This window comes from Penicillium robsamsonii, assembly GCF_028829455.1.
Source record: "Penicillium robsamsonii strain IBT 29466 chromosome Unknown utg000001l_segment0_segment0, whole genome shotgun sequence".
Classification (NCBI taxonomy): domain Eukaryota; kingdom Fungi; phylum Ascomycota; class Eurotiomycetes; order Eurotiales; family Aspergillaceae; genus Penicillium; species Penicillium robsamsonii.
In genome coordinates this window covers 7061856-7081281 of record NW_026643219.1, presented here as the reverse complement: position 1 = coordinate 7081281, position 19426 = coordinate 7061856, and the positions used below count along the sequence as shown (strand labels likewise).

Sequence of the window (19426 nt, the reverse complement as noted above, 5' to 3'; positions counted from 1 at the left end):
GGGGTAAACTCCCATGCGAATCAAAATACTGGTAAACCCGCAGACTACAAAAGGGAGCAAACATCAATATAGTCAGCTTCAGCCAAGTCACCTGTTCACAAATGGACGCATGCAGATGTGACCAAACCTTCAACCTGCATATGCGGAAGCACATTGGCCAAGCAGGGGAAGGGGTTGACAAGGTGCAAATACCGGCAATGTGGCGTCCAACCACTGGGGTTGCGTCTGTTGGCGGCATGTTTATAGCTCTCTGATCTTGTATGGGTTCTTATACTCTGTACGTATGAACGCGTTGGCTAAACAAGCTGAACCAATATTACTATTCTAGAATTTTGTATTCCCTTGGACATGTAGCAACTTAGGGTTCATCGGTCCCAGAGTTTCTGTCCCACTCTTCCTGTTGAGGACTGGCTGGGCTGAGGTTAAAAGCAGCGTTGATGCTAGCCAGCAAGGAAGTACCCGCTAAATATCATTAGAATGAGAAGCAAGCCACCGATGTAAATAACGTACCGAGTACACACTGCAGATCAAGATACCCAAAATTTTCGACCATGAATCCAGCCAAGATTGGGCCCACGAGTAAACCAGACATCCAACTCATATTTGTGATTGCAACAGCACGGGAATACCCTCCATAGGGACCGAATATGCCAGGATGCAAGTTTTCCAACTTATCAACGGTTTCTGCAAAGAACAAATCAGTATTCCAGCTCTCAACAATGACATCCCAAGCTCACTAGTTGCTTCCATCATTCCAGCTCCCATGAGCAAACACATAAAACACCCAATCATAGTCGTACAGACGCAATAGATGATTTTACCCCTAGCTCCCACGGTGGCCCATGGAAAGCGCTCATCACCGGCGACTCCAAGAGCCCATAGAAAAGGTGCAATAGAGACGAATCCAATGGTGGTGGGAACCCTCGATCCCACACGGTCTTTCAACAATCCAACACAAGGAGCCAAGATCATCCCCGGTCCCTGGATAGACGCGAACAAAAGCCCGACCGGGAAAATGCCCCAATCAAAAGCGTCCCGGACATGCATTGCAATGGTAGACTCGAAACTGGCAATAAACAGCGCAAAGATAAAATAGCTGACAATTCCCGCCGTAAAGCAAGGCTGGCGGAAAAGGCAGACGTAGAACCGCCAACCGCGAATTTCTTCGGTAGTCGATGACCGATCTCCGTAGAGAAGTGGTTCTGTATCAGATGAGCATCCATGATCTTCTGTACACAGAGATTCATCGCGACTCTGGCAGGTTGTATCGCGGCGTTTCAGCGGTTTTACAATCATGAGCAGACGCATAATGATATCCACGATGAGAAACAGAGCCGCGCCAGCCCACGCTGTCCAATATCCTCCAATTCCAAAGAGAAACCCAGCAATTACGGGACCTGAGCACGTTCCAGCTGATACTAGGGTTGAGGTCAAACCTGCTATCTTGCCCATGTGTTCTGACCCGATGTTCTCCGCCATTGTGGCCATACCGACGATAAATAATGCGTTGCTGACGATACATTGGAAAAAGCGACCAATGAATAGCCAGGCCACTGAGGATTATTTAGTACAATCGGCGATATTGGGATTCACAGTATCTAAACTTACGGGATGTAGTGATTGATAAACATAGTACGCTGATCAGCGTCAGTACCAGAATCACCAGTAGTAGAACCTTTTTGGAGGTGGCTCTGTCGGCTAGATTCCCGATAAATGGACTCGAGACGATAGATATCAACGCTCCTTCAACTAGAAATATGGAGGTCAATCGCTGGGTAAGGGATGTGTCTAGCCCTAGACGGTTCTCGAAGATGTGAGGGAGCAGTGGGACCATGAAGGCAAAGAGCATTTCGTCTAGAGAAAGTAATCTTTGTTAGATAAGATCTAAATTATTCACTGCTAATTCAATTCACAAACCTGTGAACAACGCCATGGACGTGCTGCTGAGAATAAATGTATCGGACGAGCGCCAGCGAGATCCCCATTTCCGCTCCGAACCCTGTTTCTTAGTATCCGGTAAAGGAAACATTTCGAAGGCTTGATTATCGATTAGACAGCTGTTATAGATTAGTATTAATGTCAATATAAGCAAAAGAGGAAAAGGTGGGGATTGAGCGAAGAGTTTCAGACGAAATATATGTAACCAAAGTAGATGGCCTGGGGGGAACATCGCTTATATTTGCCCAAAGTCAAGCAAAACAAACAATGAGACACCAATACTCCGTACCCCATAACCTGGCTGCAGATCTAATTATGATTGCTTTTCGCTCTTCTGACCAATGTGAACCTCGCCTTCAGCATGCATTGATGTCCAGTGGCTCCAGCAAATACCGGCTGAATGCCAATTATGATCTGGGCCATTCTTGATTTACAGATATTGGTTGGTAGTATTATGTATAAAGACCATGGGGGTTGTCTAGTAACACGGCAAACATACATTTTTCGCCTTTATATTCATGTAGGACAAGCCCCGGGACGATCTTCAGATCTTGGGAGCTTATTTAGACAAGAACCAACGATATTACGATGCTACCATACTACATGTGAGATCCGATAACGTAAATCATGTATTCATTTCCCATGAATTGGCCACAAGAGGATAGACCTCAGTAGGAACCAAGAGACCATTTGCCAAGTAAAATCCAGACTGGGAAATAAGCAAGAATAAGAAACCCAATTAAGGGAGATAGCGCTGGGGGAATATACACAGAAGAGAACACAGCATAGAATAACAGGAGAGACTGGTGCAACGGCAATCTGAAATCAACGACCGCCATAGGAGGAAGAACCCAAAGATATAAAATCACAGGAAAAGACCAAGAATCCAGTCTATCTCTATTGTCCGTTGTTGCGGAACCGCTCAGGCATGTTAGGCATAGACGGCGGGGGATTAGGCTCCGATCCGTCGTGATCTTCCATTTCCTCATCCAAATCTTCGGGATGGCTAGACACAATGTTAGCTTACAAAATCACAAAGTATTAGGGCCGGACCAGGATCAACATACGCAAGTAGCTCCTTGATATTCCTCATCTCATAGTGCCTCTTGCGCTGCTGCTCGAAATGAGCGTGCTTCGCGCGGGCCTCTTCAGTCGTCAAGAGCGGATCATGAGCAGGCGCTTGGGCACCATTCGTATCCTCCATACCTACATGAACATGCTTCTCGCTCTTGTGCGAGTCCATGCTCATGCTACGGTCACGGAAAACACGAGCGTCATCGAAAGGAACGTCCTGCATGGTTTCCTCCGGTTCACCGAGCTCCAGCTCAGGAATTTCATCCTCTGACACGGCCTTTAGGTGTTGGGTGGGTTTGGCCGAATCCAGCTCATCGACAATAATGCCCTGCGCATCGATTAGGCTTTGCTGTGCATCGTCGAGCCGCATCAGCTCATCATCCTCGCTGGGGTCGTAGTGAGGGGCGTAAGGAGTCTTAGGCTCGTCGATCTTCATCTTCGCAGTCTTCTCCTGCTCAGTCAGGTACAGGTTTGCTTCGTCCCACTTTAGACGGGGTTCATTTTCGTCATGGGTGCTGGCAGACGACTGTCGGCGCGAGTTAGAGCCCGGGTTGGTAGTGGATGAGGATCGCCGACGACCTGCGTTCTGCAGGGTGTTTAGGATAGTGAGTTCCTTGGTCTCCTCGGGCTCGGTGATGGTTGGAATGGAGAGTGGGGAGGTGGCTGCCATTGGAGCGGAGGCGCCTTGGAAGGAGTTGGAGTTCTTGAGGATGCCTGTTTAGTTGGCGCAAAAGTGCACTGGTCAGATCTCATCGTCGCCTTTGGTCGCCGTTTGGCACCGACGTAGTTTAGACTCACCTCTTGGCCGATGGTGCATATTATCGGAGCTGTGCGCCTTGGCCGGCATATGTGGTGCGGTAGTCATGGTGGGATGATTGATAGAGGGAGACCGGGTGTCGCCCGATTTGCAAGTGGACGATGTAATAAGAAGTCTGATTTCCAAGGGTGGGAATCAAGGAAATGAAAAGGATGTGTGGCCTGTTTTATTTTTATTATATCACAAGCCTTGGGAGTTTGCTCAGCTGCAATCCGTGCGAAAAAAAAAAAAAAAAGGCTGAGCACCGCCTGATATGGTTGGGCGGGTGGAAACGGATAAATCAAACGAAGATCAGCCTGACTCAGATCGATATCAGCTCACTGTAGTCACGAGTTGAACGCAAAGAAAAGAAGAATATAAGGTCAAGTGGACGGTGGGGGTGCGAATGCCTCGATGACGTCGGCCCGATCATCTACCCGACGACTCCCGCTTAGGTAACGTTTATCAGATTCGGCCTGAGGATATCTCGGATGTTGGATGTCATACACAGTTCCTTGTAATAACTTGATGTTATATGTTGGCCGAGAATAACTTGAAATGTCCATGACGCTTTCACCTTGATCTTCAAAAGAGACAATATATATAACTCTAGTATGGAGGGATATGAACATTACTAGACAAGGAAATATAAGATTAAACTAGATCAAGACAATGAATGCCCAGTCTTTCAATGTATTCAAGAACGCCAGTCATGTTCCAGAGCCAAGCTTAGACAGAAGCCCGAGGCAAGAGTCCCAAAATCCACGAATGCCTTAAAACACCCAACTAGATCGCCCGAACAGGGGTATATGGATATATATGCAACATAATAATCACGACGTAGAAAATAAGCAAATGAAAGTCAAAGTGTGAGAAGAGAAGGAAAAAAAAGAAAGATCGAGCCAGCGAGGAAAAGAATGAGAAAAGAAAAAGAAAACACAACAAGACCAGAAAAGTAGAAAGGCCGTGAAGTCTCTCATGCAATGGAGTCAAACTCCTCGCGCTCACGAAGTCGATTCCGAGCAAGAGTATCGCCACCACTGGCTGACAGCTGCATCCAGTGCAGTGCCAGGCACATACTCTGCGGGTCAGACTTAGAGTCTTTGTCTCGTCGGTACATCATCTCTGCCTTGAAGGTATCCCGCGGGAGGGTCAGAGGGAGTGTCACGCGTGGGAGAAGCTCTGGGTGAGTCAGATAAAGGATTGCAAGTTCGCGCTGTGCGACTGGATTGCCCTCCTTAGCAGTGATGATCCACATCCCTGCTGCATCTTGGATAGCATGGCCGGGGCGGGATTGGAAGTCCGAGGCGAAGGGGGGATGACGACGGGAGAGCTCCTGGAAGACGATGCGGTCGGCGATCTCGACCATGCTGTGGCAGATCTCTTCTTTGAGACTTAGTGCGGCCAGACCGAATTGGAGAAATGCTGTCCCGCGGTCCGTCTTGTCTAGCTGATCCCCTGGGACGAACGCTGAGATAAACTGCAAGTCCCTGAAAAGGGTCTTCGGCTTCACATCTAGAATTAGGTCGCGCAAGGCGGCTACGATTTGTGCTTCCGACGGAGTGGAGTAGTCAGACCGTCGGGAGCCACATGTGTCTGACTCGGGAGGAGAGGATGGTAGCACTGGGTCCATCTGTGGTAGGTTGTTGGCTCGCACCTCTGAGAAACTGTGGCGAGTGGCCCGATGGAGTTGAGGACTGCTTCGCACCCCGTCACCGTCTCCCGGGGAAGAGCTGAGAGTAGCAGGGAGATTGGCATTTTGGGGCGAAATGAGCGATGCAACCACTAACGAACGCAAGTCCCGCAATGCGTTGAGCTTTACAAATGGATTTCCATGACGCGAGAATACTTCGATCAGCCGATGGAAGACTGTCTTGTATGAAAATGCCTCCTGCCCGTCCGATTCCAGAGACGCTTGCGGTAGCTGCGATGAAGCCTCCGCACGAGGGGCTTTGTGTTGAGATACACGCAGGTTGCCCAGAGACCTACTCCGGCGACCTTTCAATGAGCCACGCTGCTGACCAAGATGCTTGGAGCGCTCTTCATAATCAGCGTAGAATTTCTGGACAGCAGCTCGTCGGCGCATTTCCACCTGAATGCGTTTCTGGTCCAGGGCATTGGTGAACCAAGCGTCGGTTTCACTACCACAACTCCATACCGGAGAACCGAGATCGCTCAGCAGTAGACTAGTCAAAGTTTGTCTCAATTCATCCATGAACGCCATCTTCCCCTGCGTTTTGCGTTCAACGCGACGGGGCTGGCGGGTTGCCGTCTCACTGAACATAGAGGGCGGTCGCGAGTACACACTCGACGCGCTTGTGGCATACATAGGGTGCCGCTGGGGTACAGACCAAAATGTACTGTAGGTATCACCGGTAGACGTCGAGGCAGCACGGCCAGGTGAACCTCCGAGAGAAGACATGTCAATTGAAGACAAATCTCGCTGAGGCCTCCATTTATCGGAGATTATACTTTGGATGGAGGGCTTACGACCCAATGAAAGGGTATCTTGAGAAAGACGAGACATGGGATCGGGCATAGGCATATTAGCGCCATAGAAGTTGGAAGCAGAGTTTGTGTCCTCGCTTGTGGTCGTTGAGGGCCGAGGAGTGCTAGGCATGGACATTCCTGGGAATGTGCGAGAGCCGTAACCTTCAAATCTTGAGCGTTCTCTCTGGAAAAGCTCACTTGCCCATAACACCGGTGTCTCGGCCATTGTTTCACCCACCAGTTTATTGATACTCATTCGGACCTCGTAACAGAATCGATGGATTCTTTCTTCTCCCTTGCAGAAATTATCAATTCCGTTGTGCGACAACCACTTCCGAGTCAGCTCGACTTGCTCGTCAGACAGCTTATTGGGTCCACCCTGACTACTGGGTGCCTTCATCATGTTCATGACTTGCACTTCGGGTTTCTGGAACAAGGAGCCGCCCAAAGACTTTGCTCCGTAACGAGAGCGCTGTTCTTCGGGGAACTGGCTGAAGAGTCGGGCGGAGTAGATCATCGTTTTCAAAGCCATGGCCACATGTTTAGCTTCCTCATATCTAATAGAGTTCTTGACGTCGTTCATGTACCACATCTTGTCTCGGATCTTGCAAAATGTGGCCGTCATGTCTTTTACTTGAGTTTGAAGTCGGCGGAGACTTTGATCGAGAGACACAAAGTCGCTCTCGCAACGCTCAATGACAGCTCGTGATTGGGTCAGTGAACGACTGTAGTTCTCATGCATCGGGCCCAAGATCCATGAATCGTCTGTGGACCTCGATGAATTAGGCGTTCCTCGTTGCCCGAGCTGTTGGGAAGCATTCCACCAGTAATGTGCACCAACAAAATCGGAGTCATGATGGCAGCAGAACATCGCTTCGTTGAACCGCTGCTTCAAGGACATGGCGGCTGGCTGCTTAGTATTCTGTGAAATGAACCCATAGTCGTCCGCGTCTTGAATGCGGTTCTCCTTGACAAGTCGAACGATCGCTGTCTGTAATGCTTCATGATTTTCCTCCAGTCCTAGCGTCGTAGAGTGCGCGTCGTCTTCACTTTCAATTATCGAGCCTTTGGAGGTTTCATATCTGCTATCAGGGAGAAGGCTCCAAGTTAAGCTGTGACCGTCTGCTGTAACTGAGAAGATGGTCCAATGCTCGCCTGAGGGGTGCTCTAAGCTCAACCGTTCATTGGGATGATCTAGATCAGTTAACTCGAACCGAATGCGAGCAGCCTTTTCAGACAGGCTATTTTCCGGTGCTAAGATAGAATGAGTTTCCACTGAAAATATGGAACCATTATGGGAGGTAGTTTTTGAATTTGTGTCATGTTTGAAACGAGCGAATACAGAATCCATATGTGACTCTGGCCGAAGGTTGATAGATGGTGGTGGACTGGATGGCCAAGACTGAACTGCTGCAGAGGCCGAGGATGAATGCAAAGAAGAAGGGGTCTGTTGGAAGAGAGCGTCTAGGAGGGTGAGAACATCCAAAGCGGACATCATCAGGAAATTTGAAGGAGACTTTCGTCGATGAGGACGTGGTGCCTGTGAAGAGGGAATAGAAGGGTCAACCGATACCTCCGGCGGCATCGCGTTATGAAACCGAGAGAGCATGTTGTCGACGCGGCCTTTGATTATCGGACGAGGAATTGAGAAATGATGCCTTGAAGAGATCAGCAACAATGTCGAAATCTGCAGAGCTTAAGCTAGGACGTACATTGAACGCAAAACAGCAAAGACTTGCGCGTAGGCGCGGTGCCCAACCTGGTTCAACAATTTCTCGCGGGCATCCTTTCTGATATGGAAGTCTAGGAGAAGTCCGTGGGTCTATCACGTCAATAGTAGATTGGAGTCAGCTTCGCAAGTTCACCAAGGGCCAGAGGCTCATGTACCTCAGGATACGTCAATGCGCCATATAAGAACTTTGAAAAGAACCACTGGAGGAATAAAAACTCCAAGAAGCGACTGCGGGTCTCGGGATTATCCAGCTTCCGCAAAACAGCCTTTGCGAACTGTAGCACGGCTTGAGGAAAGCCGCCATCCGGGTCATCAAGTACGCGGAACAAGTCATCCACGGCAGAAGCAAAGAACTCCTCTGCAACATCCGTTCGCATGGGGTCCAGGGAATCCATGGCAAAATCCATCCCGGGTGGTGTGGCTATAGGCTCTAGGAGAAAAGCACCGGTTTGTAAAATGTCCATTAGGTAGAGTTCAAATTTGGGGCGGGCTTTCCAAGTGCTACCGGTAGTCCAGGAAGAAAGGATCTGGCCGATAAGAGGATGGTATCTACTACTTCCGTTGGAGATTAGTTGAGCGCAGACGGATGACCACACTTCCATACGCAAGCAGGATTCAGGCGTCTCTGGATCCAAAGGAGTGGCAAAAACGTTAAAAAGAAGTATAGATAGCGGGTCAGTCCTCTCAAAGGCGTATGCGTGGTCTTTGAAGGCAGCAGACTGAGCCTGGCTCCTGTTTAAGAAAGATTGGGCCCGAGCTCGGGAATTCGAAGGGAACGCGAGATCATTGGTATCCAAAACCGTGGCAGGAGAAGTAAAAGCAGCCAATTGGGACGAAGACAAACTTTGTAACCGGTCGACTATAAACTGGGGATCAGAGCGGACCAGCCGCAAAATCTCCAAAAAGTCCGTCCGGGACTGAGGGCTCAGCTGATGAAGGAAATCCGGGAAACGGCCAATGTCAGTTTCCAAGGATGCCTCCCCGTCCACGGAGTCTGTCTGACCATCGTTGGGAGCAGATGAAGAGCATGGTTCCTGGAGGTCTTGGAGTGTATGGTAGAGAGTAACGAAACTGGCCTTGTCATCATGGCGGAGAGCTTCAATGAGACCTCGCTGTGCAGTCAGCCCGACACGAATCATACGCGCATGGACGCCAATGGACACCTTGGTGGCACGCAGGCGTTTCTCCAGTCGCTTCCTTCGGGCCTGTTTGCGCTGGGTCTGGTGATAACGGGTGGCCAAATCCTCGAATGAAATTTGGGGGACATCTTCCACTAGCATAGGTATAGAAGCCGTCGCGGGCCCGGGGTTGTGTCCATTGGAAGGAGTGACCGGTACCATGGGACTGGTGCGGCCCGAGTCATCCAACTCACCTGGCCCGTTCAACGGAGATTCAAATGTGGACATGGGCGATCCCGGAGGCGAAGGAGGCAGAGGCACAGATTCGGGATCTTGCGCCCGATGCGACAAGTCACATGGTGTATTAACTTTGGGGAAATCAGGTATTTGCTCGGCTGGAGCTGGTCAGAGATCAATCATAACAAGGGAGTATAGCGATAGAAACACCCTTCTTTCAACCATATAGAGAGGAAAAGAGTAAGAGATATAATGACGTACTGGTTGCAAAAGGCAAAAAAGAATGATGTTCTATCATCTTGCCATTAGCGACAGACAGTCGCAAACCCCCCTAACTGACGAATGCCTATCGCATTCTGAAATGAAAAGATTCTCAGGGTGATGCACTCGATCGAGTGAACAGTTCGCTTCTAGGAGGTGGGAAGAAAAGGCGGGGGAGAGAAAAGGAAAAGGGGAAAAAAATAAGGAGGGGAGATGGGTATAAAAAGTAAAAACGGAGTATAAAACACAAGAGAAGTCGTCCTCGAAACGGACAGTTGCAGACAAAAAGTGCTAAAAGTCAAGTAGAGAAGACTTCTAAGTGGCTTATTCTTAAAGCAGTAAACAGGTACCGAGTACAACGAAACGATGCGTTGGCAGTGCAGGAATGAGGTGTCCATGCGCCCCTCATGCGCCCCTCAGATTTTATAGACGTGTACATGTATTTTTACGTATACAATTTTAATATGTACAACATATATGATCTTATTAAATGTCGCTTTGACCTAAGATCTGAATATGTGGTGGCAACCTCACATGCGATATTATGGCTATACATCGTACGCACAACCGGCATTTATTTCATGCAGCTAACCCGGGATACCCCGATTCCTGGAACAAAAAAATAAGCAAACATGTTGGATCACGATTAGTGAATCGTTCATCATGGCATTACAAATGCATAGCTACACCCCCAAAACTCCGGTCATAGGTACTCGTGCAAGGAAATCTATAGTATCACCGACAAACCCATTTCTTGTCAACTTCTTTTTGCCCGACACGAGCAGCAACCTGATCAAGGGTGGCTTTGAGTGTATCCTTGGACACCTTGGGGAATCTAGATATATCGGGATTAGTATATGCTCTAATAGAAGACATCGTGGGAACCAACCGTTTCTTCAAGATCTCGACCAACCCTATCTTACTGAGATCACTGCCTTCAACTGCTTCCTTGAAATCAGCGAGTTGGTCTGGCGGGAACGGCCGTTTCGCTTTCGATGTAGGAGGTAAAGCACTGCCCGCCGATGTTCCAGGGACTGCAGGAACAAGGAATCCGTCTATGGCTGTCGCAGGTCGCGCTTTCGGAGGTACTTGATCCACGGGCTTGGGTTTGTCCCAGTATGCAGTCGAGAAAGGGTCGATGGGGAACTTGACCGCATCGGATATAGTCTCCATCCGATAGGCCTCCATTTCAGGCTCGACTCCATTGGATTCCCACTTAATTCCAGTAGAGACAGGCTCTAAATCACCTACAATGAGACGCCGTTTGCCCTCGGCGAGGGCATCATCCTCGTCGTCTAGGAAACCCTCGAGATCATCTTCGCCCTCATCACTGCCCTCATCTTCTTCTTCGGAGTCCAGCTCTTCACCCTCTTCGGGTTCCTCCCATTCAGCCTCGGAATCATAATCATAATCGGTATCGGGTAGCCCTCGATGATACGGATTTCGCGCAAGTCTTCGCGTGGATAGCTCGGACACGCGACGGGTATAAGTTCCCTGATAGGGGGGCGAATGTCTTCGCCAAACTTGAGAGACTTCATCGTGACCTGGCGAAGAAGTTCCTGTGGCCTAGGAGATGGCACTATGCTCTGGTTTTCAGTAGGCTGGGTTGGGTCGTCAGATCTTTGTAGCTGCAATAGTATGTCCCTGACAGAGGTCGCTGGCTGACGCCCACGATGGAAGGGGATTATCTGGAAGACTTCTGATGGACGGAATGGATGTATTTGGGTGGGGGTTTCGTTGCGTAGGCATGTATCGATCGTTTCGCGTACGTGCTCGAGGGCTTCGGGGTCACGCTCAAACCGATGAGGAGGTGCCACAACGGTATGAGATTGTAAAAAGAAAGCAGGAAACTCTCGCTCATAGTCTGATTGCACGCCACGAGTTTCGCGGGAGGGATCGGCTGTAGTAGATGGCTTCTTAGGCGAAGGAGCGGTGATCACCTGTCCCGATGAAGCGGCAGGGATCGGTGGTTTGGCAAAGAAAGAGTTCAATTTCAATTGTGACTGAATCGGTCAGTCCATGGGCATCTTCCTGTTAGGACGATTATGGATGCCACTTACTCTGGTCTTCTTCTCCTTCTCCTCGTCCTTTTTGCGCTTCTCTTCTTCCTTGGCTGCCTTTTCATCTTCCTTTGCTTTCTTCTTTTCGTCACGCTGCTTGCGTTCCTCTTCACGTTGAGCATCTTTCTTTCGCTTTTCTTCTTCCTTGTGTCGTTTCTCCTCGTCGCGCTCAGCGTCACGCTTCTTTTTCTCTTCTGCCTTGAGGCGTCTCTCTTCTTCTCGCTTAGCCTTCTCCTCCTCTTTCTTCACCTTCTCTTCCTCCCTTTTTGCCTTCTCCTCGGCCTTCTGGCGCTCTTTGGATTCTTTTTCTTGTTGCTTGGAATCTGTGCCAGCAGAGACTACCTTGCGTTTCTTAGAGGCCGGGGTATCAGGCTCAGGATTAGAGGCAGCGTTGGTGCCTGGGGATGTGAGTCCCCCGGCACCAGGACCGTCTTCATTTTGTTTACGTGTCTTCCTCATCACGATTTCGACTGAGGGGGGAGGTGGAAGAGTCCGTTTGATTTCAACTGGCGGGGAAGTAATGCCGTCAGTTTGGGGAGGGGGGATAGATGGGTCGTGATTTTCTTGGTTTTCGTCGGCGAACTCGGTCAATGCTCGCTTCGCATTTGGCGAGGGTATGCTGGCATCATCAACCTCTTGAATCGAGCGTTTTCGGGGACCGGATGAAGGTGACGCGGGAAAGGATGGGGCAGACTGCATCGGCGATAAAGATGCGCTGGCTACCATTGACTATTGACTCCAGGGTGGGTGGAAAGAGCTAGACAAGAGCCTGAAGTCTTTGGAGTGTAGGTGAGGGAAGGGGCGATGGAGACAGGCTGTCGTGTGATAGGTCGCGACTTCGGTTCGGGGGTGGTTTAGATCGTGTCAACCAAGGGAAAGTGCGACTTGGAAAGACAAACAACAGACGTCACTTGAATTAGACAATTGGTCTGGAATCTCAGAGCATTGACGTCGCTGTTTGACGCACGGAGTAGAGCATTGACAGTTGGGCCAACACTGGGACGCGTTAATCGTTTCGCGCTCGCGACCGATAAGCACGTGTGTGCTTATGTAACTACTATACATGCCCGAATTCCCCCCGGGGCCGGCCATTGTGTGGGGTCTATAGTATGACAATTTATGGCATGATTTTCGACCTCTAGAACACCATGGGATAATCATGATGCTTTGCCCTTCAGTATTTCCAAGTCACTCAATTCCTTTTGTTACTACAGTGAGATTCAATTACCTTGCACTACCCTATACAACGGCAATGAGACTAAAACAAAAAGCCATATACCCCTCTATGGGAGTTATCCTAAATGCAAGAGGAATTGAGATAATCATTTGGTGAAATTACTATCTCAGGATTAAGAGGACCTAAGCCAGATGACCAACGCCAGGACGGCCCCGTATGCAGCCGTAGAAGGACGAAGATAACCCAGAGACCCAGTCTATGGAGACCAGCAGTGCCATCGAGGATATACAGCCAGAAAGAAGGAAGCCTGGAGAAAAACAGAGATGCGGCGCTTTAAATAAAAAGGGGTAAATCAGACAGCAAACATGCAAAGATATAGACAAAGCAGGATGACGCATTGGTCTAAATCATCAAGATTTGCCGAATAGAGCCAGGCGTGGAGTTGCAACGTGATAGGTATTATGTGCAATTGATGAGGCGGTAAGAGAAATCACGTAGAAATCATAAAAGATGGAAGAAGGCGGGAAATGAGGTGGAAGAAGAAAGGAGGGGGAGGGGGAGGAGAAGGAGGAGGATACAAGAGCAGGCGCTGCACGAGAACAAAGACCTTAGTCGCTGTCCGAGTCGGGATTTGCGACGAAAAGCCGCACATTGGTCATGGAAGTAGTTCGCTCGTCTACACTGCCTCGTCGTCGCAACTCGGCTGCCTTCTGGGCTTTCTCAGCTGCCGAAGTGGCCGCGTTCGGAGCCTTCATGTCACCAACAATGTCGTCTTGCTCTTGCTCGCTGCTGTGTGTTGTCGCGAAATCATCTTTTTGGAGAGATGACAGTCGACTCTTTTCTTCTTCGTGAATCTCCGCGGGTGTATTTTCAGACACTTCTGGAAGGTCGGTCTTCTCGTTCGGAGGCGTGCTATTGCTACCCATCGTCCCCTGTGTCCGCGAGTATCCACTAGGATAACGGTGGGTACTCCCCAGAGAGCTGCGGCCGCTGCCGGTCCGTCTGTGAATTGCGCCACCATCACTGCTTCGAGCGTCATCATCCCCGTCGCCGACCTCGTTCGCACTCAATCGCACGGGGACCTTGGCGCCCACAAGGTTTGAAGGTGAGAACTCAGCAGCTCCCTTAGGACCATGTCGGATCTTGCCACTGCCCAGGGTTCCTGCCCGGCCAGAACCTGCGCCATGAACTTCAAGGTATGCTCTCTTCTTGTCCCGCAAGGCTTGTTCGCGCATTCTAGCGTCTTCAGGCTGTGCCCGGTCACACCACACGGTCGCCTTTTGCCGCCGCATGAGAGCCACATATCCAAGTTGAGAGTTGGCAGAGCGAGACGAGGCGGTTCGCCGGATATCAGAAACGCCTTGCCCCGCGTGTGGCGTCGGGTGGTTGCCGGTAGACGAGGTCGAGGTAGTGGTGCTAGACATGCGTCGAGAGGCTGGATAATGAGAAAGAGACATGGTTTGGGGAATAGGAGGCGGCGGAGGTGCGCCGTGGTAGTGCTGAGAACCACCTGAGTAGGGCAGCACGTTGGAGGATGTGGTTCGAGTCCGACTATGTGTGGTCTGGGGGCTCGCTAGATGGGGCGCAAGTTGGGACCGTGGAGAATCGTAGGGCTGGTATCCACCATACCCGTGCTGGGCACTAGCGAGGGGCTTCCGGGCAGGAGGCCCTTGGTGGAGGGGCATTCGAAAGTCAGTCATGCTGGGCGGAATAGTACGGCAGCCTTAAAATCCCAACCTGCGGGGGCCGCTGTTCTAGGATTTCGGTTTGCTCGTGAGCGCGCGGGGGATTATTTCAGGAGGTGAAATCCTGATTAGTGATGACTTGGAAAGTGGTGTTTCCGATGCGCGCGCGGCTGACGGATAGGGAGATAATGCGGCCTCAGCGCCCACTGCAGTATGCAGCCGCCACAATCCGCTTTAGGGGGTCTTAAGCGGAAGGATGAGAGTCGAGACCTTGAATATGTAGTGACACCAAGGCGTTGTGTACGTGCAATGGGCTGATTCTCGGGCTGGTGTTCGGGCTGATTCTCGGGGGAGTTTTGAGACGAGGATGACGGGGTAGGAGCGCACACAACTGCAACTCAATCGGTAGGCGATCTGGACGGCTGTAATGATAGGGAGGGATTACAAAGAATCAAACAACAGTCCTGGAGTCCAGTAAAGGTCGAGATGGGGAGAAGTCGGGATGGACAAGTCTTAAGGGGAGGGCAGATCGGGGGGAAACCTCGAGGACTTTGACCGGCTGTTCCTTGGTTCAGTAAATTGATTGGACGATACGGAACACGGCGGAGGATGTACTTTCCCACACAATTTGGCGAGTGGAGTACCTAGCTCAGCCACACCTGAGGCTGGAAACTTACGGCGTACGGTTACATTTCAAGGTTCAAATGTTTCAAATTGTTGTCTCTCTCCAGCTCTCATCTCAAAATCTCATTTTCGGCTTTCTGTCGTGGACCAATGCTACGCTGGCATGACCCTACAAATTTGCCTCACTAAGCATGTGAATGCTTGAAAGTGACATGGTCGTATTTGGTGAACCCTTGATAATTCTAACTGAGGACAAACGGCTCTGTGAAGAATGTTTGGTATATTGGTACGAGTCGTAAATCGAATCTCCCAACTGCCATATACCACATAAGGGGCTTCAGCTTCAACCGGCTCCACCATCTAGCCGCCCGTAGCTGCACCCAGGGACGCTACCGACAAGGTTAGTTCATAGTGCGCACATCTTTCCATATGCGCCGGGGCCTGCGGTTAGATCCCCGTTCCCATAATTGGCGTCCCGTTTTCTAGGGCTTTCAGGTTAGGCTCGAATTGGGAAATTATGGCATGGCAGATCGCCAGATACATACTCTTAGCGACTTCAAGTTAGTGGTAATTTGCTACTACTCGTGCGAGAAGTGCATGATGCTGGTGCGGATAGGCTCGAGCTAGACGGCCCAATGCGACGTATACCTCGTTAGATTCACATACCGATACGAAATGCCCCTGGCTCGACTCCTCCACGTGTCCTCCTCAGTAGAGACGACGGAATGCCGGCCCGCGCTCCAGAACGTCTAGTATCTGCCATCAGAGCTGGCCCTCTTTGGCTGAGGGATTATCTATGTCAAGTCCTCTTTGATAGGCAGAACGACCATCTGAGTGGGGACTGCCGCGTGGGCTATATTGCTCAGCTACTTGTCTAGACACTTGATTGCGTATAAGCTATGAACATAAGGACAATGTCTCTTATTGCAAGACGTGCTAGCGTCTAGTTCCCAAGCCTCTAGGTTCAAGTATCTGCCATATACGGAGTAAAAGGGGCCGGGACCGATGATAGCGCGCTGATCATTGGCTTTCATTGACCTGTGCACAATGCGGGGTATAACTCCTTGCGACAGGAAACACTGGAAAGGAACTGCTATCTTGTACAGGGCATTCGCGCTCAACTATCCGGGAGTAACATTCCTATTTAGTGTACGGAGTACTCCGTACTCAGCCACCGGTTCTGATTCTAGAGCTGTATTGATGAATAATTGGACCAAGCCTTGGAAGAAGGGGCATAAGACGATCCCTTCTGTTAAATACTGCGAAACCCCTTGAAAGCACGACGTCAATACATATTACAGTAAAACAGCTAATGCTATAGTTCAATACGATAAATTTTCAAAAAGAATGGATATAGCTGCGCCACACAAGTGGGCTGTATTAGCTCATTGGTGGACCTCGACGTTGGAAGCTGCAAGTAGGAAAATGAAAGTCGTGACGTCAAGATGTTTCAGCGTATCCGAGTTTATACAAAAGACAAGAAAAATTGCCTGTGCCTGATGATACATGGCCATTCCGAAGGTACAATCCCAACAAACCATTGTGGGGGGAAAGAAAAAAAACAAGCTACGACAGACGCTAGTATGAACTCCTTTATAGGCAGAAATATACTCCGTACATCTGCATGTCACAGCTTATAGCCTGAGACTAGTGGATATTAGCGGATATGTCGAGTTCATATCTTTTTGCAGTTACAATCTCACATGGCAAAGTCGTGTCATCCCTATATGCGTCCGAGCGTGAGGTCCCCACCGCTCCACCCACACTAGTCTACTTTGGTCTGTATAAAATCGTCCACCCTCGCTAAACTATAGCGCGTTCATGACCCGCTTCATTATACCTAATTCGTTGTACGGCGGTAGAGAGCAAAACGATGCAATAGGAAAATATGAGAGGCGAGGAACAGATAATTGATTTGGCATATATCATTACCATAACTCAATACTATCGCAAAGATAATATATGCGGAGATTGGAACCAGATCCAGAACGATGTGCTAAAAACAAGGGTGTAAGGTTTTAGAGAGAATCAGACCAATCGCTGTCAAGGTTGAAGATTTCTTCATTGCCTTACTGTGTTGGCTGAGTTTCTTCTGTTCGGGAGGTGTGCCCATCATCCGTGGCCTTGCCCCAAGCGTCTTCGAAGGCCGAATCCGCCAAAGGCTCAGGCTCAGTAAAAGCTGGTTCTTCGGCCATGATGCTGCGTGATTGTAGATCAATGACCTCCTCCTCTTCGTCCTTTAAATCAGCTTCCACTTCCTTCTCAACTATCACCTGGGAGAAAGACGATGAAGCAGTTTCGGCATCGACCAGATCCGTCTCCCTAGTCGATACTGCGTTGTTCTTGGCACCAATAAGCTCGAGGTCAAAGTTCGAACTATAAACCACGGCAGAGAAGGCTTCGAGCTCCCGCACGTTCTGGTCCATGGCGACCAGATACTCATTTGGTGGGTGGGCACCATTGCCAATCACGTGTGCCTGGCGAGTCATGACAGCCAGAAGGTTGGCAAGCTTTGTTTTACGCTCGGAGTTGGCAGCTAGGGGCACAACAGTGGCAATTGAATCGAAAGACTGCAAGGCTGTCTCTGGTGCGGAGGTCGGCGCCTTGAAGGCGTCAGCGGCACATCTTTGGTCAATAAGGGTTGAGAATCCCTCGTTATTAAGAAGTGTGAGAACGAGGGAGAAAGAGGGAGAGTCGATCAAATCTGCGGTCTCATCCAGGAGGTGTCGCAGCTTTGACGCTGTCTGGGAAGAGGTCGGGTCGGCTACGCCTTCCACGCCCGACTCGCGTAGGACATGTTCTTCTTCCTCTGCCGGGGGAAGCAAGCAAGAAAGCCATTTTTGAGATCGTCGCTCGTCCTCGGTGCTGCCTTCCACCTTCTTTCGGATTTGCAAGGTCAACTCGGAAAGCTTGGCCAAACTGATATCTTCTCGTGGATTCAAAGGCCCAAACACTTCCTCTACGGCAGTTTGCACTCTCCCCATCAGGTCTTTCCACCCGCGGTGAAGCAGCCACCAACTAAAGGCGAGATAACGTCGGTTGGTCTCGAAGTCATCGCCCAATGTTTGAGTGAGTTCATCATCGTGGTCTTCAAGACTGATTGTTGAGGCGTTGGCAGGTGGTGTAGCAAGGGAGATCACACTAGATAGGTAGTTCCGACGGCCGAGCAGGTTGAGCTGGACATGAGTGAAGATGGTGAGCAAGGAGAGAGTGTAGACCATAGTAAAAGACCGAGTGACAGCTAGGAAACGTTAGGTTCTGGCAGAGATGTGTTTATGATGCAAACTGCGAAGATAAAAACTCACAAGTAATCTTCACCTCATTCCACAGCTGTGTCTTGTTCCGTTTGGGCCGAGGTTGTCCGTCCGAGTTCAGAGAAGAGTCCCCAGCCTGGCTTGCGTGCACATATCCCTCACTCTGGAAACTGGAGAGGCTCCTCCGATCATCGTCCGGCAGACTCGGAGATACCGAGCTCAGATCCGACCCAGTTGCCTCACCTGCATTCAGTCGAGCTAATCTTTCTGCCCGCTTCTGTTGTAACTCCTTGGTCAACTCCTCAACCGGAAGAGCATCGATAATATTCTCTGCGGCGGTCGGCAACAAGGCGAGAACGGTATATGTGCAATCGGTCTGGTTTTGTTCGAATCGTCGGCGTAGACTATTGCCACGGGTCAGTGATTCCGGTTCGGGGTATTCTTGTCGGGGTTGCACGCGTTACAAGCTCGCGTGATTGCCAGCGGAGGGATAGGAGTCATCAAAACCAAGGAAAACTGACTTTTCGCGAGCAATCCGATCGCTGCTCATGCGTTCCCGTGCCTCGGAGATCTTGGATAGCACGTATTGTCCGGCCAAGTAGCCAGCTCCTATCACCCCAGCCCCGATTGCAAGGCCTTTGCGATTGCGCTGGAACCAGCGCCTCGTCGCACCGATCATATTTGTGTTTGGTGCTTCTCTATGAAGAACTTAAAATGACATGCAACATCAAATCATGATAGATCCAGGAGATGAATGATTCAGTAGATGGGGATGACAGACAGGCTTCGGGCGCTGATCGCCAGTTTCAGGCCTCGGCTAGAGCTCACCCTCATGCAGTGAGCCGAGCCTATAAAGCACCACAGAGGCTTTAAGTACCTCAAACGCCTACATATGTAGCTACATGCTCTAGAATATTAAGTATCTTCCCATTCATCTAAATTATCCAATAATTATCGTGTCTGGCTAGAGCTCTGCCCCG

At 50.0% G+C, this 19426-nt stretch overlaps 6 protein-coding genes across 6 annotated transcripts; all 6 read right to left on the bottom strand.

The window, feature by feature from the left end:
• Positions 1-358: 358 nt before the first annotated feature.
• N7447_002737 (uncharacterized protein) lies at positions 359-2029 on the bottom strand (the record flags this gene model as incomplete). Its single annotated transcript, XM_057227012.1, has 5 exons — positions 359-462; positions 511-684; positions 738-1553; positions 1609-1854; positions 1918-2029. The coding sequence occupies 5 exons, from the start codon at positions 2027-2029 to the stop codon at positions 359-361; spliced, it is 1452 nt and encodes a 483-aa protein (XP_057091028.1).
• An 806-nt stretch (positions 2030-2835) lies between these two features.
• Positions 2836-3877, bottom strand: N7447_002736 (PP1-complex regulatory subunit GLC8; the record flags this gene model as incomplete). Its single annotated transcript, XM_057227011.1, has 3 exons — positions 2836-2944; positions 3006-3726; positions 3811-3877. 3 exons carry the CDS (start codon positions 3875-3877, stop codon positions 2836-2838), a joined length of 897 nt encoding a protein of 298 aa, XP_057091027.1.
• A 907-nt stretch (positions 3878-4784) lies between these two features.
• Positions 4785-9436, bottom strand: N7447_002735 (uncharacterized protein; the record flags this gene model as incomplete). Its single annotated transcript, XM_057227010.1, has 3 exons — positions 4785-7956; positions 8011-8120; positions 8186-9436. The coding sequence occupies 3 exons, from the start codon at positions 9434-9436 to the stop codon at positions 4785-4787; spliced, it is 4533 nt and encodes a 1510-aa protein (XP_057091026.1).
• Positions 9437-10381: 945 nt separating this feature from the next.
• N7447_002734 (putative chromatin assembly factor 1 subunit A) lies at positions 10382-12405 on the bottom strand (the record flags this gene model as incomplete). Its single annotated transcript, XM_057227009.1, has 4 exons — positions 10382-10481; positions 10536-11212; positions 11416-11649; positions 11707-12405. 4 exons carry the CDS (start codon positions 12403-12405, stop codon positions 10382-10384), a joined length of 1710 nt encoding a protein of 569 aa, XP_057091025.1.
• A 1086-nt stretch (positions 12406-13491) lies between these two features.
• Positions 13492-14583, bottom strand: N7447_002733 (uncharacterized protein; the record flags this gene model as incomplete). The annotated part of the gene is made up of 1 exon (XM_057227008.1): positions 13492-14583. One exon carries the CDS (start codon positions 14581-14583, stop codon positions 13492-13494), a length of 1092 nt encoding a protein of 363 aa, XP_057091024.1.
• A 2678-nt stretch (positions 14584-17261) lies between these two features.
• Positions 17262-19125, bottom strand: N7447_002732 (peroxisomal biogenesis factor 3; the record flags this gene model as incomplete). The annotated part of the gene is made up of 3 exons (XM_057227007.1): positions 17262-18433; positions 18498-18850; positions 18968-19125. The coding sequence occupies 3 exons, from the start codon at positions 19123-19125 to the stop codon at positions 17262-17264; spliced, it is 1683 nt and encodes a 560-aa protein (XP_057091023.1).
• Between the last annotated feature and the right edge of the window lie 301 nt (positions 19126-19426).